The sequence below is a fragment of the Sciurus carolinensis genome, chromosome 5, assembly GCF_902686445.1.
Source record: "Sciurus carolinensis chromosome 5, mSciCar1.2, whole genome shotgun sequence".
NCBI lineage: Eukaryota > Metazoa > Chordata > Mammalia > Rodentia > Sciuridae > Sciurus > Sciurus carolinensis.
The window spans coordinates 170,964,002-170,990,349 of NC_062217.1; the positions used below are offsets into that span (position 1 = coordinate 170,964,002).

The 26,348-nt window shown below is 49.8% G+C and overlaps 1 protein-coding gene across 1 annotated transcript in view; it reads right to left on the bottom strand.

The window, feature by feature from the left end:
• Adam12 (ADAM metallopeptidase domain 12) overlaps positions 1–26,348 on the bottom strand; it is a 332,604-nt gene that overhangs the window by 272,363 nt on the left and 33,893 nt on the right. The window contains exon 2 of the mRNA XM_047554551.1: positions 12,328–12,425. Coding sequence (XP_047410507.1) covers positions 12,328–12,425 — 98 coding nt within the window. The remainder of the gene's footprint in view (positions 1–12,327; positions 12,426–26,348) is intronic.

The following is a 26,348-nucleotide window of genomic DNA, read 5'->3' on the forward strand; positions in this document are numbered from 1 at the left end:
GAAAGGTAGGATAATCTCCAATTAGTAATTATTCCCCTCAAAAGTTATCAAAACTCTTAGGTAGAACTCCCGCTGCATGGCACCCTGGTCCCAGGTAGGACAGCCCCTCAGCAGCAGAGCTGGTCCTACAACACTCGCCTTGGGATCGAGCACCCTGCCAGTCCCTGATGTACTCAGGGCTCTATTTGCCCGGCAGTATGTGGGCACCTGATGAGGTATTCAATACACATCTATTGCCTGGGAAAAACAGAGCAATTGTAAATGTCTGAAACAAAATTTCCAAGATGGTATGATGAGTTCCCCAAAGATAGGCAAATACAGCTTAAGAGATATTCAGCACACTTCATTTTAGTCATTTATGTTATTTTGTGTGTTTAAGAAAAATCAGTTAAGTATGTTAAGCACATATAAACTATTATGTTTATAGAAGCTGCTTCTATAATTAGGTTAGGACCATGCCACTGGGTGACTGAAGTCCGGGAAGCAGATATAAAATATGTCACTTACATACGAAGATAGAACCTTGCTAGCTCATCAGTGGTGAGAAATACCACATGAACAGTGCTTCCCAATTTGGGTCAGTCCAGCCACATATATTCAGAGGTGCCCCCTGGGAGATGTCTGGGGAGGACAGGAGCTGAGTCATGCCAACAGCTCCTGTGGGGATCAGGAATGCCAGCGGAGACATAATCCTCCCTGGTCCTCTTAGCTCTGTGCTCTCACCAACTCTGTTTTGGGTTCACGACCAAGTCTTTAAATTATATGCTCAGAAAATTAGTAGGTTCAAGCAAAAAGAAGACCCCGAGTGCCTTTGCTGAGTAAAGACTGCATATGAAAGCGGTTATGCCAGCTGAATAAAATCTTTCTGTGTGCCACTTTAGGAAAAGGTCAAATTAATTTCAAGTAATTAGCTGAAAGGCAGACTTGAGGCATAGATCAGCCCGGGGAACAGGAAACGCCAGTTAGGTCAGAAGCAGCCGAGGCGGGAGTTGATTTTTAAGAGGAGAGAACTTCATGATTAAGTTGATTACTGGAAATAGCCCTTCTTATTTTGACCTTCATAGGTATAGACTTAAAAAGCCAGATTTCTGGTATATTTTCTTTGATGTTATTTCTACAATTAATCATGTGAAAGGATACAGTGTGCCTCAGCCATGACCCAGTATTGGAAATTTGTTTCTTTAAAACCTACTGAGAGTGTACACGAATGTGCACTCTCCCTCCCTCCCTCCCTCTTCCTCTCTCTCTCTTTCTCTCTCTCTCTCTCTCTTATACACATATGCCCTGTGTTCTGACAGCTGGCAACCCTGAACATGTCTAAGGTTACGCCTTGGTTTCTCATACCACTCTCCTGCGAACTGGAACCCCTTGGAGAAATGGTTAATTTTAGGACAGGTACTGGAAGTATATCAGATGAACCTGGTGTACTTCAGGTGACAGGAAGAAAGTGCTAACACACACACACGGTCACACACCAACCAATGGGTGTATGTCAAAGGCATATGGGAGTCTGTTGAAAGAACTCCCACCACCAAAGCAGGAGAAATTTGATCAAACTAAATTTTAAAAAGAGCATTGGATTGCAACCTACAGCATAAACTAAATATCCATAGCGCCCTATGATATGGATAAATGATTAAATACATAAATAAATAGGAAGAGTAGACAAACATCATATGCCCAAGAATTCATTCATTTATGCAGCTACTTGCTCCTCAAAGAGGGGAGCATGTGTCCCTCCTCAGGAGTGGCTGCACAATGACTTGCTTTTCATGAACACCTCCTGAAAACTGCCAATCGCCAAAATCAAGGAAAGCCCAAGACACTGACACAAGCAAGAGGAACCCAAGGGAACATGAGATGAAGTGGAATGCAGAGTCCTGGAAGGGCTCCCAGGACAGAAGGAAGACATCAGGAAAGAGCTAAGGAAATCCGAACAGGTCTGAGTTTAGGTAACAGCAGTACCTCAACATTCGTTCACCAGTGGTACCAAGGGTGGTCCCAGTGTCAGAGGCTGACCGCAGGGAGCTGGGCTGAGGTCTACAGGAACTCTGCACCATCTTTGCAATTTTTTTTCATGAATTTTAAACTGCTCCTTTATAAAAACTGCTCTTTCACAAAAGCTTATTATCAGCCTATCAAGAGCAGTCTTTGGGTGGGGTTGGTGGGCAGAATCAACTTTTGTTCTCTTGGCCCCAAATCTCCAGTGGGAGGATTTCCTAAAGACACATGGTCTTTTACCCACTTATAGGGAGTGCCGTTGGTGCATCTCAGTGGGGCCAGATCTTGTCCCCGAAGGGGTGAGACTTGGCACTCAGGAAGCAGGTGAAACTTCTCCGGCGTTGGTCATCGCGGCCCTCCCACGCCCAGCACGGTTCAGGAAGTCTTAGTCCTTAGCGCTCGATTTCTCTTGTTAGGCAGACTTCAAATTTTAATTTTAAATAGTGTGATTTCCCTTTTGGCAGGCAATGTGACAAACAGTGTAAAACACGGGTCCCACCAACAGGACACGTGTCTGATGCGTGTAGCACGAGGGCAAGACACAGGGTCATCAGGAGCATGGCCAGTCCACACAGGAGACCCTCACATGCACCTGCCCTGGCATAGGTCACAGCCACCTAATGGCCCTGTACACAGCTGCCACCTTTAACACAACTTTACACACTTGGCTGCTCTTTTGGGAGGTTTGAAAAATCTATAAAGGAAAAGAATAGGAGGACTTTTTTTAAAAATCTTGAAATTTTGGTTGAGCAAAAACATCATCATCACTACCTCACTGAGCAGCTCTGAGGGAACTCGTGATTTTGGAGGCACTTCCAGTGAGCAGGGGGATGGCTTCCTTGGCCTTCCTGTGACGTGAAGCTAGGGAACACACAGTGACACATGGCAAATCTCTTTGGGGAAGATGAGCTCTTTGGTTGAAAGTCAAATTCTGAATCATATCCTTTCTAGAAGTTCTATTTTCTATTAAATGACCTCAATTCCTTAAATCCCTCTCCCCTATTAAAAGATGTCAGGCTGAAAAGAAAAATGTATATTCTAAAATTAAATGAAATCTCTATGTCCTTGTGTGTGTAAAATATGTTACAAACACCATGCAAACGTAAATGTGAATGGCATGGGAAACGGGCGCGGGTAACATGGCAATGTTCTGCACAGTCTCTGTAAATTTTCAGGGAATCTAAACCTGTTCTAAAATAAGCTGTTCATGTTTTAAGATCACGTGTTGCTCAGTTCTCAGTGAAGTGCACTAAAATCCGTGAGCTTCTCCAGAGCAGGACTGGTCTCCCGCATCCCTGGGTCATGGGAACTTGACTCAGGCTCTGGGACACAGCGGGCATCCATGTGTCCTTGGACGAGTGAAATACAGAAAACAGACTTCGCCCTGCTTCTTTTCTCCTGACATCAAGAAACCATTGCCTACATGTCAGTCAAACATATAAAGTGTTTTCTAACGATTACTAAAAACAAACAAACAAACAAACAAAAAATACAAAAAACAAAAAAAAAAAAACCCGTAATCTCTAAACAGTGCAGGCTATGATCTCACCTGATATTGTGCAAATATGTTCAGGCATTTTAAAATATGCTTTCTTAAAAAAAGCTCTGTCATGATGTTCGTTATGTTAGAGGTTTACAGGGGGTTAGAAAAAGATGGAGCTGATTCAATAAAGAACGGTTTTAAAAAATGGAAACAGCCCCGGCCCCCACAGGAAGAAATGGAGAGCCCCCTGCAGGGGACCCCACCGTGACAAGCAGGATACCTTGGCCTGCTTCCCCCTCTTCGTGGGTTGGCTGGAAAGGAAGAGGGAACAGGGAAGACCCTGGCAGGGAAGGGGGCTGGAGCAGTCAGTGCTTGAAGAAAGCCAGAGCTCCTAGCGCTGGGGAGACTGCCAGGGAGCGCCAGGGCCAGCTCACCAGTCTGCCCTCTGACCCCTGACCTTGGCGTCTGGAGTCAACAGTGCCTGTCCTGGTCCCATGTGCGCGTAGGGAAAGAGAGCTAAGGATCCTGGGAGGCAGCAGAGCACTGTGGGAAGGACAGGAGACCCCGGGGTCTGAGCAGCAGGGTGCTCACAGGGCCCCGTCTGCAGGGTGTCAGGGTGGATCCAGGAGGGACGTCTGTGGACCGTCCAGACTGGCAGTTCCACCTGCAGCCCCCAGGAAGGCAGCCTGCTGCCTGGGTTGGTACAGCCTGTGAGCCAAGACTGACTTCATGGTTTTAAATGTCTTTTTCTTTCTTTTTTTTTTTAAGAATATTTCATGACTCATGAAAATCATACTAAAGTCAAATTTCAGAGTCAGGAGAGAAGTTTTAGGGTTACACGGTGTTACCCGCCCATCTTCTCCACATCGTGTGCGGCTGCTTTGGCTACCACAGCATCATCGAGTAGTGCGCCAGCGGTCGCATGGCCCGCACAGCCAACCCACCAGTGGGCACCTGGCAACGCTGGAGACCGACTGTCACCATGGGGAGACATCATGGCATCAGCTGGGACAACAGGGATGCTGTGCTAAATAGCCCACCAGGCACAGGACAGCCTCCCCCTCTACGCTTGGCCAAGAGTCATCCAGCCGGACAGCAAGGTCGCCCGGTCGGGAGGCCTGCCGCGACGTAGGCGGAAACTCAGAACGAGTCGGAGGAAGAGGAGAGGGGCTGAGACGCGTCAAGGTCATGCGTGCTGTGCCCACTGGTGAGGCGACCATCACCACCTCCCGCACAGGAGAGGAATGGGCGGAGCAAGGGCTAGTGACGCCGACATCACACAGCAAGCGGGAGCTGAATCCACTCTGCAGGTCCAACCTCCACCCTCCTCGGCCTCCTCTGCTTGGCCTCCGTTCTTGAAAACAGCTGAATTCCAGACTCAGACACCAGGGTGCTGCCTTTTTTCCCTCCCTACATCCTCTCTCCAGAAGGGAGCAACGGGGGCGGCTGGGTGGGCTCTGAGACCCTCAGCAGGAGTGAGGTCTCTTGCCCCTCTCCTGTCCAGACACAGCTTCCTGCCGTCGGGCCAGGGGTGGCCAAGGGCGGGGCAGACCTTCCCTGGGGTCTGCAGAGCCTGGAGGTGAAGCTCCAGCTCCCGAGTACCGCAGGGTCTTCTGAGGAGCTCCCCTGCGGGGCCCCGGAAAACTCCGGCTCTCGGGAGGAAGCCACTGGCAGGCTGGCAAGCTAACGTGGGCCAGTGTTCCCCCGGTCAGGACACCCAACCCTGGGCAGCTTGCCCACGTGTCGGCACCACTGCCCAGCCTGCAGCAACTCCTGCAGCATCTGGAACAGCCCCTTGGACGAGGAAAACCATCCTGGCTAAATAACCCACTGAGAGTAAGGGAACTGCCCCTGGCATGGAGAGGTGCGTGCGGGGGCCATCGGGACGTTAGCAGCCCCCAGTGGAAGGCAGCCTTCTACCAACCTGTGGGAGGCCTCCAAGTAACCGCAAGGACCCACGCTGGCTAGAAGGAAGTGGGCAGCGTGTACAAATTTGAGACAGTTTGCAATCTGAAGAGTGGTTTCGAACTCTCAGCAGAAATGGGAGGCCCTCCCCGCAGCCCCTGCTGGTGTTAGGAGAGGATGTGATGTCGACTTCCTCCTGTGCCTTTCTGAAGCTGCCAGACATCTGCACAGCAGGGAGTGACCCTGGCCAAGGCGGGTCTCAGAGTGATCATCCAATGTCCTGTGGTCACCCCAGGGGTGCCACTAAGGGAGGAGGGAGAACAGGGTGTGGCTCTGGTAGAGGCTTACCTACATACAATGAGACCCTGGGCTTCCCCAGCACCACAACCAAAAAGGGGGTGGGGGGCTGAGGGCTTAGAGCTGCTGACAAGGACCAGCCTGATCCGGCCAGGGTGCTGAGTCCCAAGTCAGCCTGAGGGCTGAGGCCAGTAGCAGAGGAGCCTCACAGCAGCCTGCGGTTTGCAGCTTCCATCCCAGTCCAACACGGCCACTGCTTCCCTGAGCAGTGGGAGCCTGTGGGGTGGGTCCAGTGGAGTTGAGCCTATTTTTAAGGCTGTGCTGTATCATGATATCCAACAGAAAGAGCCAGCGTTGCTCTGGAGGAGGGAGACATGTGTCCCCTGGAGACAGAAGGGACCACAGACACAGCAGAGGCTGCGCTCCCCTGGCACACACTCTGGTCACGAGTTCCGGGGACACTAGAGGTTGTGCTCACATGTACCATTGACGTGGTGTTGTAGTTGGCTTTCGCTGCTGTGACTAGAGGATCCAAGGAGAACAACTGTAGAGGGGAAGGTTTACTTAAGGGCTCATGGTTTCAGATGTCTCAGTCCACAGAAGGCCAACTCCGTTCCTCCAGGTTCCAGGTGAGGCACATCATGGCGGAAGAGGGTGGTGAAGGGAAGCAGCTCACATGCTGATCAGAAGCAGAGAGAGACTCCACTTGTGGGAGACAAAGCTACACCCACCGCTTTAGTTACCACTCAGTTAATCCCTATGGGGGATTAAAGCACGGATTGGGTTAAGGCTCTCACCCAGTAATAACCCATCATTTCCTCTGAACCTCTTGCACTGTCTCACAGGTGAGCTTCAGGGGACACCTCCACAGCACATGCTATCTCTGTGGCACCTATTTCTACATGTGGTAGGCTGTGCATCACAGAGACGGGTCTCACTTGCTAAAGAAGGTACGGGAAGGAAACACTCGGTCGTGCAGTAGGAGGCCAGGACAGAGTTCCCAAGACCTAGCGCCATACAAGCTGGGACTTCAAGAATGGGGGGCAGAAGAACATGGGGACGTGGCCGATCTGGGCAATCTGCCGCCACTCACACGCTGCGGGAGAGGTGGGAGGCGCCCCAGGCCCAGGGCAGCTGGGCTGGCAGAGCACTGTGACTTCATGCTAAAGAACTGACTTTGAGGGATCAAGGTGGCTTCTGAAGGTTTGGAGGGCAGACAGGGGACCCAGTCCACAGGGTCTCCACAGACCACCCTGTCTCCACTTATGGACTGGGATAGGCAGCACCAGGCATGGAGTGCACGGGGCACGTAGCGGTGCCAGGCCAGAGTCAGTTGCTGCCTCCAACCGTATGACTCGTGAACAGAAACAAGGTGACAACTTTATCTTCTAGGGGTTGTTCTGTGACATAGAGAACACAAGGTGACCAGAGGGCGTGGTGTCCACTCTGGGGCGCAGTGAATTTGAGGTAACTGGGAACTTTTCTATGAAGGTAGTTGTAGTTCGTCAGAAGCCAAAGACTGAACCTCAGGCGTCAAAGCAGAGTGCAGGGTGTGGATTTCAAGTCCACTCATGGAAGACGACACACGTTAAGCTCACAGGAGCTGAGGGTGTGGCTCGGTGGCGGAGCACTCAGCACGCCCGAGGCCCGGGGTTCCAGCCCCGGGACCGCGGTCAGCCAGCCAAGTCCCAGCACAGACAGTGCCCGAGGCCCTTCCTGCCTGTGGCCCTCAGTGAGTGGCAGCCCTCCCCTGCATCATTCATGTGCGCCCGAGGCTCAGGGACTGTGAGGTCATGGGGGTGAGCAGCAGGGCCAGTGGAGCCTCGGTGGGGTCTACAGAGCAATCAGAGGAGAGCAACGGGGAAGGAAGAAAGCAGGAAGAGCCACGAGAGGCTAGAATTAAAACACGCAAGGAACGGAGAGGGAACAGGGTCTCGGGCCAGAAGAGCAGATTTCAGAGAGGGAAAGCGAGCCAGCCGCCAGGTAAGTAAGACAAAGCAGAGAGGTGGCGCTGGCCTAGAGGTCCACCGTGACTTCGGAAAGGCAGTTTTGGTGAAGTGTTAGGGTTGGAAGGTGCTACCAGGGGCTGCCAGGCAGGAGGTGAGCTCGCCGACATGGGCCAGCCCTCTGGGGAGTCCGACTAAAGGAATGGACAGGCAGGGCTACTTCATGGGAGAGTAGGGCTTAGTTTTTATCTTCATCGGCTTTGGGAAAAAGCAAGAGGAAATGTGTGGAGCAGAATCTCCCGGAGCCATTTGAGTTAGCTGCACAGGGGAGGCGCTGGCTTCCTGTCCTGATCCCTTTGCCCTTGATTCTGCACTCCGCAGGCTAGCTCCCTAATTCCAGTCTCATGTGGGAAAGCTGGAAACTGGAAGTCTCCTGGAGCGTTCGGAGGCCGAGCTCCACCATCAGCCAAACTGTGACCTGCCTCCCTGGGTTGGGCTGGGTGCTTTCCAAGGTTGGAGATTGGTCCCTAACTCATTTCACCTCACACTTGGGGGGTGAGGTTCCATTCCTAGCGAAACGTGGAAGCCATTGTTTCATCTTGTTTTTACAATGACCCTCGGAGGAGGGAAGGCAGATAAGTTATCACCACGCCACAGACGGCAGCCAGCTCAGCCCAGAAGCTGGGGCCTTCCTGTGGGCACAGGCCACGCCCTTGCGTCCCTCCACTCTTTCTACTGAGTTCTCACTGGCTGCAATGGCTTGAGACCTGGTTTGAAAGGGACACACTAATGTCCCATCCAGATCTGTTTCAACCACAGATCTGAGAGGGGGTGGTGGCTGGGACGGAGCTGAGGCAGGAGTACCCAAGGCACCTCTGTCTAAATCCCTGGGTCAAGGTGGCCGGCCCTCCAGTGCCAGATGCAGTCTCAACGCCCCAGGTGCTTCTGGACCTTGTGTGCTCATGAGACCACTTTGGGCAGTTTTTTAAAGGGAAGATAGGTGGGTCTTCCCCAAAACAGATTAAATAAACTCTCAGAGAGACACTGACCACTGATATTTGTCAACATTTCCAGGTGATTCTAATATGCAGCCAGATCCACAACAAGTGTGCGGAGCAAGTGAATGGTGTAGTGAAAACCAGATTAGCCGGGGGTCCTTTTTCTCGGAGGATATTTATGACAGCAGTCCCTCCCTCCCATGTAGCCAGGACCCAAGTATGGAGTTTGTCCTCAAGGTCACTAACGCTCTGGCAAATCTAATTGACTCTTCCTTCTAAATACATCTGCAGTCTGGCTGGTGTAGCCACTGCCCACGAGCAGGTCAGAGCGGCTCCCTCTCCTTCCCAGAGTGGCTCAGCCTCCTGACCACGCTCCTTATCTCCACTCAGGGATCCGTGTGTGATTTTGTGTAGCGGTCCGAGCTGGAACAGAGCACATTTGGGCAAGTAAGCACAGTTCGCAGACTGCACAGATGGCCTCACAGGATGATGGAAAATAGGCACAGGAAGGGGTGCAGACCGGAACCTGGGTCGGTGGTTGAGGGGGGCAGTGGTTAGTGACGAGCCCCTAGACCATGAAGTAATGTACTTTTAGGCCAAGACTCAAGTTTGCCTTCCTGCTGTGGACGTGAAGTTCACCTGTGAAGGTGAAGCAGATGGCAATGAGTTAGATCCTCGAAGGAAATCCTTCTGGCAATTTACCCGGAGGGAGCCCAGCCTGGGATCTGGCCCCCTTCTCTCCTGCCTAGGCTCTAGTGGCCTTCCCAGGAGGCACCATCTGATGGCCACGAGGACAGATGCTAAGAGGCAGGTGTGTCCAGCCAGGCGTGATGGCGCACGGCTCGGGAGGCGGAGGCAGGAGCAAGTTTGAGGCCAGCCTGGGCAACTCAGCAAGACCTTGTCCCAAAATCTAAAAAAATATACAGAGGGCTGGGGACAGAGCTGGTGACAGAGCGTTGCTGGGTTCCATCCCCAGCACTACAGACAGAGAAGAGAGAGTGTGTCATTGTCTCTGTGCCAACAGGAACGCCTTTCATTGCTCTGAATTCTGCACATGTCCTCTCTGGGGAAGAATAATTACCAAAAAAATTGATGTCAAGGTTGGTAAGTGCCATCAAATCATGATGCAAATGTTTAACTGCCAGAGAAGGAGGGTCACGCTTTGTCACCTTCTCAGGACCGGTGTGTTTTCTCCGGGCGAGGTCATGTGTGGGAGCCCTGTGGGGCGCACCCCCATTGTGGCTGCTTCTGCCCACTCCTGACTCCCATGGGTCTGATGTCCACACTGCAGACGCACTCAGCGCCCCGGCTCCCTGCAGACCAGCCACTCACACCCGCCCTTTTCCGGCGGCTCTCGGAATCTCGCTGAAAAAGGTGAGATTCCTCTTACCATCGTCCTTCCTGGCGCCCCTCCCCCGTGGGTTCCCGGAATGATCTGTGTGTCTTTCTTAACACTTGCTGCAATCTGAATTCAGCTACGTGTCCCTCACTGGAAGGTGAGGCCCAGGGGTGGTCACGTTCTGCCACCCTCGCAGGTGGCACGCCCAGCCCCTGGCACATCAGAGGCACTCTATTAAATGTGGCTGGACGGCAAGAGGCAGATCTGAACGTCTGTTTACTGCAGTAAGACAGGCAGAGATTTGCGGCAAAAGTGCTCATCTCCGTGAGTACCCTTCATCCCCATGAAGATGCTCCGTGATGATACAGCTGGAAACTAAAATCTCGACTGCTTTGACAATAAGGACAGATACACACACACACAGCCCTAGGCAGATCCCTCCTCCCGCGCTCACTCGTGTCCTCTCCAGGGAGAATCCTGGCAAGCACCCACGCACTTGCTAACAGGCCACTCACACACACCCTGTCGCATGCAGGCTTTGGGCAGCTGCCCACTAGACATGAGCACGCACGGTGATCACAGAGCCAGCACACTGATGTCACAGACTGCATGCTGAGCTGAGCTGTGTGGCACCACAGCAAAAGGCTATTCCCCACTCTCCCAGGTCCCCATTCTCTTAAATGACACCAGCATCATGGAACTGGTTCATGGAACTAGTTCAGTGCAGTCTCTTTTATGACCTTGTGGTTCTAATTCTGGAGTAGAATCCCTAGAGGAGCCGGGCATCCACCAAACAAGAATGGCTTTCCAAGTTTCCTACAAAGATGGTGCTCATGACCCAGGATCATTAGCTATGAAGTAACTATGGCCAGCAGCGGGTGTGCCAACCCCTCCTCCCGCTGCGGGTAGGCAGGACGGAAGAAGCCAGGTCAGAAAACAGAGCGAAGCTGAATTGGTCCATGCCCCTGGCAACACAGTTCTTAGCAACTTGCTCTGATTTCCCCGAGATAGGGGACACCAGTGAAGCCTACATTTCAGAGGGACGATGCTGGGCAAAAATACTTTCTTAACATAAGTATGTCCCAAAAGTTGCATAGAATATACTTATGCTAAAAAAAAAATTCATTGTTTATCTGAAATCTAATTTTGGGGGGTATTCTGTGCTTTTATTTGCAAAATCTGGCAACTCTACCCCCAGGGGAGGTCTCCATAAGAGCTTCTACCACCCAAGTAACTTAGACCATTCTTTACTTTTATATTATTAGTACCTTTGAATATTTTAAATAGACATACGTTCTCTATCAAGCAGGATACTCCTCTTTCTTCTGTATCTATCATATTGTTTCTAATTTTGCTTATTAACATCAAGATGAATCTTTTTTTCTATCTTGAGCTTTTCTCCCAGGAAATGTCACTAATCCTGCAATGCTTGACTAGCCCTTTGCCTATTTAGTTTGCAACTATCTCCATGAAACAGAAATGTTTTTAAAAAGTGAGGGTTTGGCATTGGGATCCTTTAGTCAAACGACCAACCTTTCTTAAGATAATTTCTAATGCCAGCTTTCTAGAAAGTGAACTCACGATTTAAATCGTCCTATCATGACTCACAGAGTGGGTTCCTGCAACCATCCCAGAGAGCTACCTAGGGTTTTCGCACTCTTGACTGCTCTTTTTAAAAATCTGTTTTCTATCATGAAAAATGATCTAAAAATAGTTCCAATAACACAAGGATAAAGCCATCTGTCTGATCTCTCCAAAAAGCTCATATTTCTATAGATTTTATCACTTTCCAACTGTTCCCTGCAAGTTCTGAAATGTAAGAAATTCTTGCCAATTTGGCAGATAAAACTCAGTGAAATATTGAATTTAATCACTAATATTTCAATTATTTTATATCAGTCTTTTGTATCATAGAAGGTGCAAATCAAATACGTCAAAATAAAAAAATGCAGACTCCATTAAAACTCATTACACATTTCGTAAGTTGCATGAAAACAGTTGTACCGATAATCAATTGAAAAAAGTGAAATGTTGGTTAAACAGACATGAATCTTAAAACGCTTATCAATCAAGTAAACTGAACCTGGAAGTTGTATATCTAGTAATGGAATCCTTGATGTTTGCTTGAAAAATAAATTTCAATAGATGCAATATTGTTGGGTCACTCCTTGGAACTGTCACATGGACACTGGGTTCCATTTTATCTTCTGAAGACAAAAGCTTTGGTTCTACTACAAAGTTAGCATTGCAACAGGTGAAGACAAACTTGCATAAAAGCATATCAGTGCAGTGAATGTGATTTGAAAAGTTCAACAGTCTCAGAGCTGGAGGAAAAAACGAGAGTAAAAAGCAGCTGACCTTTGCCCCGTCGCCCTTGACTGGGATCCCGAGGTCTCCGTTCAGAAGAAAGGCACTGGCAACTTCATAGGCTCCTCCCTGGTCCCATAAGCTCGCCCCTGAATCAAAAGAAAAGCAGCCCGTGTTTCATTTTCTTGGGAGGAGTCTGGCATCAGAGGCTTATTTCGTAAAAGACACAGTGGAAATATTTGGAAGTTGAGTAGGGGGAAACACCAAAATCCATTAAATCACGGTAGGTGTTAGAACTGATGAATTCTCTGTCCATCTCACCCTGAAAATACCATACCTTAAAGAAAACAAATTTCATGTTTCCTTCCAGACCTATGACACGTGCTGGGCTGTTGTCACAGACCAAGTGTGTAGTTCAGTCCTTCAACAAACAACAAAAACACACGAGTTGCGACTTTTTAAAATGATGCATTAATGTCTTACCTAAGAGCAGCTCTCTATTAAAAGTCTCAAGGCTTTAGCTGTATTAAGACTAAATCCATTTACGTAAGTCCCAGTGAATCTGTTAAACACAATGCCAAAACTCCTTTCCATACTTACGAAGCCTAATTTTATAAGCTTCACTAAGTGATTCTATAGACAAAATTAATTTGCCAGTTCAGACTGACTAGACTGGTTTATGTTTTAAAAAATCAAGTCTTCCAATAAACTCTTACGTGCTCTTGTTTCTTGGGGTCCCGTCTGTCGCACCAGTTAATAGACTGACACAGGTCCAATCCAACCCCATTTCCATAAACAATCTTAATGGAAAGTGTAACGTTCTTCTCTTCTGGAGAGTATATCACTTTCCTAACGAATCCCATCACTTCTAGGACCTGCTCTCCTATGAGGTCATGCTGCTGCTATTCGGTGCAGCCACGGTACGGCCCCCAAGGTAAAGATGGGACCAGAGCCCCTCACATGTTATTCCCATTTCTTCAACCAGGACTCATAATTTTCAGACCTGAGTCATAATAGCACAGTTTTAAGTTACTAAAGAGTTCACATTTATTGGGCACGAATGGTATTGAAATTTTAATCCTAGACATTTTACAATTCCCCCAATACTTTTAACTCCACACCATGTTATCATCCGCGATGTGGAAGTCTGCAGCTATAGTCAGGTTACAAAAGGATCACTACCGCAGTATTGACTGTCTGACGCAGCCTCTCCAGAAGATTCCCAAGCTGTCACCAGGCATTTCGAAACGCCTGGTCTACGAGGGCAGAGGGAACAGGGATGAACTGAAAGCCAGGCACGTGGCCAAGACAGAGGAATGAGCTGGGTCTCTCGGCCATGTGGGGAGGATGGAGCCGTCTCAGGCCTATGCATCTAAGGGAGGGACACAGATGCCCCCTTGACAGACATTCTTGTACCTGGAGAGACCACTAAGCCAGCACAAACTGAGCATCCCTAACCTAAAAATCTGAAATCCAAAATGATCCAAAATATGACACTTTTTGAGCCCAAAATGACACAAGTGGAAAATTCCACACCTGACTTCTTGTGACAGCTCACGGTCAAAACATAGGTGCACTAAAATTGTTCTGTATGGCACCTTGTTCATACAAGCCTATGCATATAAAGTGTATATGAAGGATGAATTAGTTTTGTTTTTGGACTTGGGTCCTATCCCCAAGATACTTCACTATGCACATGCAAATATCCCCAAAACTAAAAAACTTCTACAAAATCCAAAACCCAAATGCTTCTTGTCCCTAGGGACCAGATAAGGGCCACTCATCCTGCAAGACATTTCAGAGCAGCTGGTGCTACTGAAGGGCAGGACGTGGGAGTCTGCATTGTACTTGAGACCCTCTTGCAAATCTACCACCATCTCAAGATAAAAAGTTAGTAGGAAATGTAGCAGGACAGGAGGGTTCTGGGGAATGGTACTCTTGATGGAGAAGCCAGGAAGACCCTTGCCTTTGGTTGAGGATGGGAAGTGCACCAACTAAGACCCAAGAAGGAGCACCCAGCCCCACTGGGGCCAGGAGAAGGGCAGTCAGCTGAAGAGGTTGAGTTTTGTCTTTTCCTGCCTCAGGGCAGAGTACGCAAGCCCGGGAGACGACCCACGGGATATGTACGCAGAGTACAGATCAGCCCCCAGGGCACTGCCCTCAAGGCTGTGCCAGCACCTGGTCTCTTGCTTGGGACCCCATGGGATTCACATGTGAGAGTGGGTTCTGATCCGGTTGTAGTCTTGAAGGTCAGACTACAGAGTACAAAGTGCAACTAAGTGCACTTATCAGAGAGCTCATGGAGTTTGAATTGGGTTAAATCTGCTTGGAAATAGCAGCAACCGCGGAGTGAAAAGTACAGATCCCTTTGGACTTCCCTTCAACCACTGAAAACCACATCCTGCACCCCCAGGGCCACAGCACCTCAACGTCTGCTCCTCACAGACAAACCGGCTGGGTTACAGGCTACTCCTGGCACTCAGAGTTTGCAACAGGAGTACGTTGCTAGTTAACTGCAAATCCAGTTGTCCCAGGGTCCGTCCCATTGGGTGGAGGAAGAGATATAAATGCAGCCAGGGGAGTACAGGAGGTCTCCAAGGGTGTGAGAGATGTCACCCAGGCCTCGTGCTTGGGGGAGAGGTCTTTGCATCCTCTAGAACTCCCCTGAAAAGCTACTTTAGGAGGAAGGACACGGAGCATGAGCCCGGGTCTCCCAGGCGAGCTCCAGGTCTGCACCCCTGCTGTGAGGGGACCGGAGGCAGCAACTCCACAGCTGGACTTTGGGGACACTGGGGAACCCCTGGTGGGGCCCCGATTTGGTCAGACTGAGGCTGCACAAACCAAATGTAAAGAACATTCTGAGTCCTCAGGACCAGTTCCTCCAAAGCAAAATACTGCAACCACTGAGTGTTTCCCTGCTTACCCACCTATTCCAGCCTCTGAATCCAAAAGAAACCACCCCTCCTGGCTCGAATGTGCTCCTCAAGGAGGCCTTATTTCTAAGTATTCCTAGGAGAATCTGAAGGCAGACCGTGCCAGCACTTGTGGGACATTGTGCAACCCTTTTAAGAACTTAAGGAACTGCGCTATTTGCTGAGCACAGTATTTATTATCTATGTACATGGATAATGAAGCCATCTCAGCTCTTTATCTGGTTGCGCAACATCCCCCCGGCAGGGTCTGTAGTCCGAGACTGTTTCTTAAGCGTTTTGCTTATGTATTTATACACTGGTATTTCTTTTAGATGATGCAAATAAAATTTTTATTTGTGCTGCATGGATAGACAGAATAAATTCTGCACAGCTGTGAGATATCAGAAAGTAGTTTATGGAGTGATCTTGTTGACAAACCATAAAAGCAGGTCTTGAATGACATGCCCATTCAAAAATACGACCTTATAAAATACTCAGTTTGCATACATTTTGTTTTTCATAATATGTATTTGGGCACCAGTAAAACTCACTGTTATCTTAATAAGAAATGTGGACAGCTTATACTGGGGAGGAACCTGCAGCTCTAGCTGCTGGGTGACCCAACACTGACCTCCATGTTGATAAAATGGCCAGTCTACACCAGCCTTGTAGGGGAAAGAGCAAGGAGAGAGTTTGCTTTTGAATACAAGTATCTTCTGTGACCATCAGCTCCACTGTCCCACGGGATGCTTTGCCCTACTCTTCATCTGAGCTTGTTGTTAAGACTTAAGGCTGACTGAGGGGCAAGTTACAGTCATAGCTGTTAGGCAAGCATCGTTTAGTGATGACTTTGATGTTTATGGAAAAGGTGGCAAAGACTCCCCGTAAATGGGACCCCAACATGAATCTCTCAGAACCCGGCTGCCTGAAGAGTTCTGCCCCAACCCAGTCCCAACCACTCTGCTTCAGCTAGTTTGTGAAGGGAAGCATGGCAGAGAGGGGGACCACGTCCACAGCACCCCAATACCCACCTAAGGGCTTCAGTTCATCAGAGATGGAGACCGACAGAGTGGCTCTAAGACATGCGTGGTGAACAAGGGACCTCTCGGAGCGTAAGACCTGGCCCTGGTCCCGACTCCTTCGCTCATCGCCTTCCGCCAGTGTCTGCCCGGAGGATCCCCATCCCCACACTGGAAGCCTTGTGATTCCATTCTCTCTCCCCTTATGATTCTCACCAAGTTAAAAATACTCTCATACAACCAGACGGCACAGGGCCTTCGAAAGGTGGAGAGCGTGACGTCAGCCTAGGATATCGGACTCCAAGCTCCGGGACTCTGAGGCAGTGTTCCTGTAACTATCGGTGTGGAAACCAGAAGTCGAGGTGTCACCTGATGGGCCATCAAGAAGACAAACTCAAGAGAAAACCCGGTGGTGCTGTAAGGGGGAATCACCAGCACCAACAGAAACTCAGGAGAGGGAATTAATCAGAGACGCCAAAAGTGGAACTGAGATAAATATTTTTTTGAAAATCTAATAGAAAAAAGTCAAAGCAGCCCTTATGACCTGCAGAAGCAGCCAGAGCCAAGGACTCAGAAACTCAGTCACCTCAATAAAACCACGCAGAACTGACGGAGCCGCTCCCGTTTCAGGGTAACGCAGTGGCGATGCTCCCCTAGAGACAAAAATGTGCCTGGTTCTGAGTTACATCTTTGGTTTCAACCAATAGTGACGTTCTCTCCTCTTACCTGCACATCCCCCAAGTGGAAATTAGTGGAGCAATCTGACAACAGCACAGCTCAACGGTCCCCAAAAGAACCAAAGGCAAAAGTTAACCTGAAAAGAGCAACTGTGTCGTGGAGAGGCCCGGGCCATCCCAGCCATCGACCATGACAAAGCTCATGGGTGGGATATGTGGTTGACATACGTGGAGAGAACGTACCTGAAGTCTGCGCTCCTCCTCCCTAGGACCCGAAACCCCATCTAACCAGGAGATAAGTCCCCAGAGGGAGGCTTCCCACAATACCCACCCCAGTCCTCCTCAAAACCGTCATCACCGAAAACCAGGACAGTCCAAGATGCTGTTGCAGATGAGAGGAGACAAAGGAGATGTGATGACTAAATACAGTGTGGGGCCCTGACTGGGACTGAGGACCAGAGAAGGCACGCTGGGCAAAACCAAGGAAACCCGGTGTGGGTTGTAGCAAATGTGAGACCTGAGGAGGAGGAAAATGGGAGGTAGGGTATCCGGCTATCTCAATGTTTCCCTAAGTCAAAAACTGTTCCGGAAACACAGCCCATTAATATTAATGTTTCAGAGTGAACCTGGATCTTGCAAGAACAACCATGTCACTCAGGAGCTGTCTGGTACCCACAGGCCCAGAGGGGGCGGGCCATCACGGGGCTCCCAACCTCAGCAGGCCACGAGCTCCCGGCCTCGCTTCCACGTTCCTGGGCACAGTGGCCGCAGCCAGGCTGGAAGGTTCTGGGACAGGTTTCCCAGCACGTGGAAGGACAGAGGTGCGTGAAAACAGTTGCCCTTAAGCAACTGGAAGACCCTTCCGTGCACTCGGGCGGCTATTAGAGAACAGAGAAGTCATAGGCTGAGAGAGAAACCAGATCCAGGGCTCTGGGGCAGGAGAGATGCGAACAGGAGAACTGCGACTTGACTTGGGGAGGGGACACCCCCCACAGAATCACACTGGTAAACCTGTGTTGAAACAGAACCCAGATTGTCTCAGAGCTAAGGCTGAAGCTTCTACCCAAGGCGGGCATCATCAGGCATCATCGGGCATCATCAGGACGCAGCTGTAAACTTCTGAGTCAGAAGCCGCCTCCTGCGCCCTCTGGCACACTATTTGGTGTGCCACCTTGGGTGTGTTACTTGCATTTCTCGATGCTTTCATACTTTGACTCAAGCGAAGCTGCGGACCACCGCCAGGCGCTGGGCAAGAGGAACAAGTGAGATCATAGACGCAAAAGGGTACCTGGCCATCCATTAGTTCAGCTTTCTGCTTTGTCTTTTAAGACCAGTGTCTAGAGAACAAACAAACCAAAATGCTATTGCTGGTTTTCTTTTGAGTGTTGGGGCCATGAATTCATTGTTTTTATTCTCCATGTTTGTATTTTTCTGATTTTTCTATAATCAGCACATATTACTTTCATTATGGAAAAAATAAATTTAAAAAAATCAATCCCCTGGACTCATGACTACAAACCAACAATTTTCCTGGCATTACAGCCACATAGCCCTGGGCATGCTAGAGGACAGAGCCCATTTGGAAATAAAAAGCAATCAAGTACTATGGAACAATGACAATTTTGAAAAGATGTTTTATATGTCATTTGGAAATTCAGAGAAAGCTAGTTATAGCTTCCCGTAAATGTTTCAAATGGATTCACGACCCAAGCACGAGTCATCTCTAGCACACATAAACATCACTTTCCTGCCTGTGGTGTCTCCGTGTGTGGGAGCAAGACCATTTACAACAAGAGCTTACAACTTTGCTGGTCAGCGGAAGCAAATGCAAATCCTATTTTACAGATTGTGAGACTAAACTATAGAGTTGTACAAGCTTTTTCTCAAAGTTGCCAATAATACAGATCAGAACTAATGGCAAAACCTGAACCCTCTGCATTTCCAAAGGCATTCAAGGCTTCGTCTCACAGAGGAATGGCTTGTTCATTTGTAACACTTTTGGGGTAGGGAGTAGGGGATGTCAGAATTCTTCAAAACTTACCTTGCAGGAAATGATGTAAAGAGAAAAATCGAACGAAGTACTAAAATTTGTGTTCTATGAACAATTTGGGGATGAAAGCAGCAAATGAACAAGAAGGAAATGCAGTTCATTGCATTCGGTGTTACGGTGCATTAAATGGAACTGGGTAACAACGAGAAAGAGGTCACTGCCTTTGCACCAAGCCCTGGCTCCGCCTAAGAGTGCTAACATCGTTGCTGCATCTTTGGGCATCCCTGACCCTGTTTCCCAAAGCCCACCCCTGCCTTAGCAGCACCAGGTCATTCTGGATTTCTCCAGTTTCTCTGGCCAGATCTTGCCTTCTCCACTTGAACATCCCTAGCCTCAGTTCCTGGTCCTCTTCCCCTGTACCCTCAGAGCTCCCAAGGGAATTCATGAAGTCCAAAGCTGATGTGTTGAATCAATATTTTTCCATCTTGCCCTTTCACCCCAGCACGGTCTGAGCCCTCGTATCTACTGGACACGTTCATTTCAATGTCTTCTCACCATTACCACCTCAAATTCAAAGTGTTCCAAAATCAAAGCTTTTCATCTCTGTCCTTCAGCCAAAATGCTTTCCATCCCACATCTGGGCAATGCCACCACCAGTCAGCATCCCTCATGAGCCTCCTGGCTGGGTGACGTCTCTCAATCTTCACTTCACTATCCTGAGTCAAAATTTGTAATCGGGTGACTAGTGCTGTTTTAGTCAGCTTTTTCACTGCTGTGGTTCAGTGATCTGACCAGGACAATTATAGAGGAGGAAAGGTTTATTTCAGGGTTCACGGTTTCAGAGATCTTAGTCCATAGAAGGCCAGTTCCCTTCCTTGGGGCTCATGGTGAGGCAGAACATCATGGCAGAAGGGTGAGGCGGAGGGAAGCAGCTCACATCATCAGGAAGCAGAGAGAGAGAGAGAGATCTACTCTCCAGATACAAAATGTATGCCCCAAAGCCATGCCCCAATTCCCACCTCCTCCAGCCACACCCCACCACTTCAATTATTCCCATCAGGGATTAATTCACTGATTGGGTTAAGACTCTTACAGCCCAATCATCTCTCCTCTGAACCTTCCTGTATTGTCTCACATGTGAGTTTTTGGGGGACACCTCACATCCAAATCATCACAAGTGCTCTGTTTTGCTCTTTTGTTTTCGAAAACCTCTCCCACTTCTTAAGCAAACACCTGTAGAGGGTCTCATCACCTGCAGGACGATGTGAAGAGAGCTAGAGAGCAAGATGGCGGGGTCTTCAATCAGGAGAGCAGGCGTGTGAACACCCTCAAGGCGCAGGGAGCGAGGTGAGTTCCAGGAGCAGAGAGGCGCCCTGTGTGACTGACGTGGTGCCAGCCATGGGGTGCAGAAGCACAGGAGTCACAGGACCCAGGCTGGTGGGCTTCCCAAGGCAGGATTTGGATTTTGAGCGCTGTGGGAATCCCTTCTAGGAATGCAAGCAGGGCAACTCTGACTCATTCTGAAAATATTCTCTGCTCAGAAGGAGCACACGAAACTTGTAGAATGGAGAGAACAGCTCACGGGTCAGAACTCCAGTGCTGAGCACAGATTGCAGAATCAATACTCTCTCATTGGAGCAATTGCCAAGCTGCCGACCCCATTCTGATGCTTAATAAGGATCCACTTGTCTAAACCTGACAATAATGCTATCATATTTACCCTTCTCCAACAGATGACAAAACTGAGGCCCAGAGCCTCAGTTAAGCTACTTGCCTAGAGTCACAGAGTCATGAAGCCCAAGGGAGGCCAACCCATATGGCCAAGTTCTAGATCTGAATTCTTAGCCACACTCCTGCTCGCCCCGGCCAGGAAAGCCTGGGAATGGAACTCAGATTTCTCCCCGAGTCCTGCAAGTTCTGGAAACTCAGCTCCTGACAGTGCTCATTCTGATGTGGCCACACTGAACACCCTCCTGACCCTTGATGTGCTCAGCTGTGACGGACCTCAGGTCCTTCGTGTTTGCTGTTCCCTCTGCTCAGAAGACTCTATGCCCAAACCTTCATATGACCCCCAAATCGTATTATTCAAGTCCCAGTGTTCCCCTTGAGAGGCTGCCCTATGCCCGGTGCCTCTCTCTAGGCCCAAGCTGCCCCCGGCTACCCACCGTTCCTCCGCAACACTTCCCACCACCCAAGCTTTTCTTTATTTACCCCTGTCTGTCTCCACCACCTTCCAATCAAGACTGGAAATACCAAGGGGCAGGAGCCTGGATCAACGACCCCAGCTGCAGACAGGCACTCGTTCACTGAAGCAGTAACAACTGCGTTTCCTCGGCCCGGCTGTGATTGTGATGACAGGAGACTGGGGCTCGTTTCTCATCTTTGAAGTTCTGACCGGGGATTTTAGGCTCACCAGCAATGTCTGGTCTCTTGCAGGTTGTCGTACAGAGCCACATCCACGTGAGCCTTATTTATAATCCCAAATTCCAATTGACTTATTTTTAATGAGAAAGAATTGCCATGTCAACCAGAGTCCTAATCTAAAACAGTTTGCTCATTATCTACCCAGCAGGAAAGCTTCCTTGAGCAACAGGAAACTGAAGGATCATAAGAGGAAACCGCATCATGGCGGCCAGAGAGCTTCTCTGCTCAAGAGTGAGCACCCTCCTCACTGACCAGGGGACAGCCAAACCCCAGTGAGCACACGAAGAGTTGAGAGCGTGGGAATATTATTTGAAATTTAAATGCACTCTTTATACTCTCTATAGGCTCAGTGAGTTCCTGAAAGCTAGCTTGCAAAATAATTTTTTTGTTGCCCAGACTGGCCTAGAAGTCAACATCTTCCTGCCTCAGCCGCCTGTTAAAATGCTTATTAACTCTTAATGTAGGGACTCTCATGCCATCAATCGGAACCCTTCATTTTCTTTATGAGAAAAATGCACTGTGGCCTCTAATTCAGGTAAGAGTTTTATGGACGTGCTATTATGGGGAAGTGACTTAGAACCCTGGGAGACAGCAGCAGGTGAGTGTCCTCCTGTGCTCTGGCTGCAGGATCCTTCATTTCCGTACTTTCCATCTGATGGACTCTCAGTGGTAGGGATGCTGTGGCTCAGCTGGGATGGGTGGGGACCTGGATGAGATGGAGAGGAAGGTGGGACTTGAAGCAGGGGGAGCTGGGCCTGCCCATGTCCCAGTGACCAATGGCAGAGTGTGACTATCTGGAGGTAGGTGCTGATGAGATTTTTACCTTTCAAGTTGTTGAATTTGGGAAACCCAAATGGGAAATCCTAATTTATATAATCAAATAGGATAACCCAATTTGTTACAATATACAGAGTCCTGAGTTCGGAGAAGTTTTAATCCTGTTCCATTTGGCAAATGTTCGTTAGGCATACAGATCGACTTAACAGCAGCTGTAGGAGTTTTTATTAGAGATTCTCACATCCTGAGTTTTTGTAACTACACAGTGTGCTTTAAATCCTTGCTTCGTCTTACAAGGAGAAAGTCAAAGAGGAAAGAAAATGGTTCTGTTTAGGAACTCTTAACAACTCTCCCAACGGCACCCTGCTGGTTTCGATCCATTCTCACAAGCGGGGGACCTGGCTGCTGTGGGATCAAGAGATCTGTGGGCGAGAGCCACCGCCTTGGTTAAACTGCACACTAATGGATGCGTTAATTGTTCTAAATGGGTTTTCAACTCTCTGTAAAATTAGCACTGACGCGTCAGCCAAGTGTCATGGGCTGTGAGTGGGGTGTTGGCAGTGCTGGGGACTCGCTCCGTTTTTATTTCCCTCGGCTTCTGATCACAAAATATAGCCCGGTTGAGTCCCCAGGAGGAGTTACCCTTCACCATAGCCTCCCTTGAGCGCTACAGGGGGTGGCGGGAGGCCCCCTCCTTCTCTTCCTTGGATCTGAAGTGTGACTAGGCCCAGGTGGGCTGGCAAATCAGTAACCAATTATCATAGAAAGAAAGTCCCATGAATTACATGTATAGAGGAAAAGCCCACAATTTTTATATTAATGTGCAGTTGTTTTTCTCTTAAGTGGAACTCTTTCATATTTTTATCATATCGGTCGTTTTTTATTTCTTAACCTGGGGATCACTTGCTCTTATCTATTCACCTTTTTCTCTTCTTTTCTTTGGTGCTGGGCATTGGACCCATGGCCTTGGGCATGTTGGGCACGTGCTTTGCCTCTGGGCCCCCTCCCCACCCTCACTGCCATTTTTAATTGGTCTATTTTTTCTATTTTATATGAAACTCTGTGTGTTAAGATGTTCAACAGACTTGTTTCCAAAACAAAACCACTTGCTATATCACGCTGAGCCCTTGCCTGAGCTGTACACCGGGTGGGTGGGGGGTCCCCTGGGTGGGGACCCCTCTGCGGTTCAGAGGCAGTGCAGGTGCTGTCTGCAGGCAGCGAGCAGCTCTTTCGGCTCGCTGGGAGTCCGGGACAGCTCTGCCTTCTGATGCACACAGTGGCACATGGCTTAGCCCGGGAGGGTGGGAAGTGAATGGGAAAGGCTTGCAGAAAGCCTGTCAATCAACACGAGCGCGTGGTGCTGCTCAGGCAGAGTCAGCATCACACAGAGGAGTCAGACAGACCCCTGGTCTGGGCCGCCCTTGCCTGCCAGCTCCTTGCCGCCACGTGCTCCCCTTAGACTGGACAGGGCTCACCTTCGGGGAGCAGAGTGTCTCGTGGGCAGACGGGGTGGGGGCCGCACTGCAGGCTCCATGCAGCCAGGATGGTCCTGGAGGCTGCACAAGGCCATAGGTCGCACCTGGTTTTGAGCAGGTGGCATTCACATGCATGAGGGCAGGGAGAAGGCTCCTGAGCTGGGGTGTCACCTAAGGACACCCGCAGTCACCCCATCCTGTCCACTCTCTGCTTACACAAGGCTGAAACATGACCAGCGGGGAATCATGAGAAAATGGATGTACATGGGGTGAGGAGTGCCCGCGGGCGACCCATCCGAAGCCCAGTGGGGGTGGCCGTCTGCACCTGCACCCCACCTGCACAGAAGTTCCTGGTTCCACAAGAGGCCACCAAAGCTTCCTCTATCTGCACACCATGTGGCCCTCCAAACCTATCCAGCCCGTCGTGAGGAAGTTTGTATGACGGGCACTGTTCAGGCTGTGGGGCACAATCGGGAGAAGCCCCCTGACTGAGGAAATAAGAATTTAGCATTTCCAGTGAAATCCGAATTTCAGATTAACCCTGGCTAATTATTTAGTATAGATATATCCCATATAATATTGGGGGAATACATACATTTAAAAACTTATCTGTTGTTTATCCCAAGTTCAGGTTAAACTGGGAGTCCTCTGTTTTCTTGGGCAACCCTAGACTCAGGCTTCCTTGAGTACTTCATGGAAGCCAAAGCAAAGTCTCAATAATTCCTCAGGAAAATGTCCTAGTTTCCAATCTTAAAGGCAGCACGGGAATGCCTTACACCTAATTATTCCCTATCAATTAAGAGTGCACAACAATTTCTGACACAGAATTTGAGACCAAATAAACTAGTGACATATTTGAAGGGGGAGGAAAAGGGATTCATGCACAGCAATGAACACACCTCCCTGCAATTGGATCTGCTTAATCTCCCAGCTTCTCCAGCCCAAAGGCTGGAAGACAAGTCACACACAAAAGTGTTTCATTCAAGGCTCACATGACGCCATCCATCACCAAAGCACATGTCTGGCACAGACTGAAAGCCAAAAGCAGTCTCACAAATATTTCAAAACTGAATTTATATCTTTCTAACACATGGTTTATATACGGATGTAATACCTAGAGAGCTTTGCAGTTCTCAAATAATATCCTGGCTAAACTACAAATGATGTCTGCAGCAGACCACAATACCAAAATGATTTGCTTTTAAAACATGTTAGAGAAAGCTAAGTTTCTGAGGGGCCGCTGCCAGAGATGCCTGCTTTAGTATGCAATTGTTGTAAAATAAGGGACAAGAATCCAAATAGACCCACTGTAAGCCAAATATTTGCATAGTTCCCTACACAGAGAGGAAGCCCTCCTTTAAAGCTCCAGCTGTACAGTGGAAGCGTCAGGAGTGGCAGCTCGCGCCTGAATGAACTTGAGAAGTCCTCGCAGTCCCCACAATTCCGAGTACCTCTTCCACCCGGAAAACCGAACAGCCATCTAACAGCGCAGACGACACCATGTTTATCTCTGCTACTCCAAAGTGGGAAAAGTTCCCGCCCTGGCTGCTCTGCGCACAAGCCCTCTGGGGAGGCGGCGGCTCTCCCATGTCCTTCCCCCGTCAGACGCGCTTCGAGAGGAAAGCTGAGAACATGCAAGGCAGACACTTTGTCTTCAGTGTCCAACAGCCACGCGGGGCGACGTAGGCTCCTTTTCCTCCAACTGAGATGGCGTGCAGACAGCTCCGGAGGGCAGGCCCTGCGCACTGCCAGATGCCAACGAGGTTCCTGCGAATATGTCAATACCCTCCCTGTTCCCAGGGAGACAGCGGACAAACTGAAACAACTAAAAGAAAGCAGGGTCCCCGTGCTGGCCCAGACTGCGATGTCACCGGCTCTGCCAGCGTGCCCTGGAAATCGCTCTTCATGGGAGGGGCCGGGGCAGAGCACGTCACATGGATTTTCCGTGGAAATCATGCCCTCGATATTTTCAACTTGGCAATATCGGTGTGAATCAGACCCACATGGAGGGAAACTCCCATCTCAAGAACCACCCGCACTCAGGCAGGGTCGGCCAGGCGGCGTGCAGGCCAGTCTTCCAGGCCAACCGTGCCGGACAGAGAGTGACAGCACCGGGTTTCTTGCCAGCAGGGGGCTCACCTTGCTCCCATGGTCCCGACCTTGCTGGGAAGGCCGCCACACAAGCCCGCTCCTCCCGGGGCACTCTGTGGTCGCCATGAGTGGGTTGCCCGTGCTGTCGATGGCAACTGTGCTGACGCTGCCCTGCACTTTACAGCTTGCATTGCGCCTCCACAGCCACGGGTGCTGGTGCCACGGTTCATGGCCATTCCACGCCGGGCGGGCCCCTGTGAGCAGTGAACCGCGGGGGCCAGGGCTTCTCCCATGCAGAGCCCACTCCTCTGGCAGCCAGCGAACGCCAGGGCTTCTGCTCATTTGCCCCCATCACCTCCGATCTGGAGTTGCTGTGGTCCCCGCAGTTGGCTGGTCCCCAAATCCCGTTCTCTTTAACATCCCTCACATCCAAACTCTGCTCACGTTGGTCTCCCATCTGCCTGGCCCAGTCCCTCCCAGCCCTTCAGGTGCAGCCATGACTGTGGCTGGGGCTAGACAAAGCAGGGCTTGGAGGCAGGCAGAGGTCAAGGTGAACTGGGCTGTGGCAGACGGCGCTGAGGACAGCAGCCCGAGGTCCAGGTCTCAGTGCCCACCTGTGCCAGGAGACCTGGCCCCCGACCCTTCGCTCTGACCCTGAGCTTGCCTTCAGCTGTGGTTTTCCCATTGCCCTCTTGCCCTCCTAGATG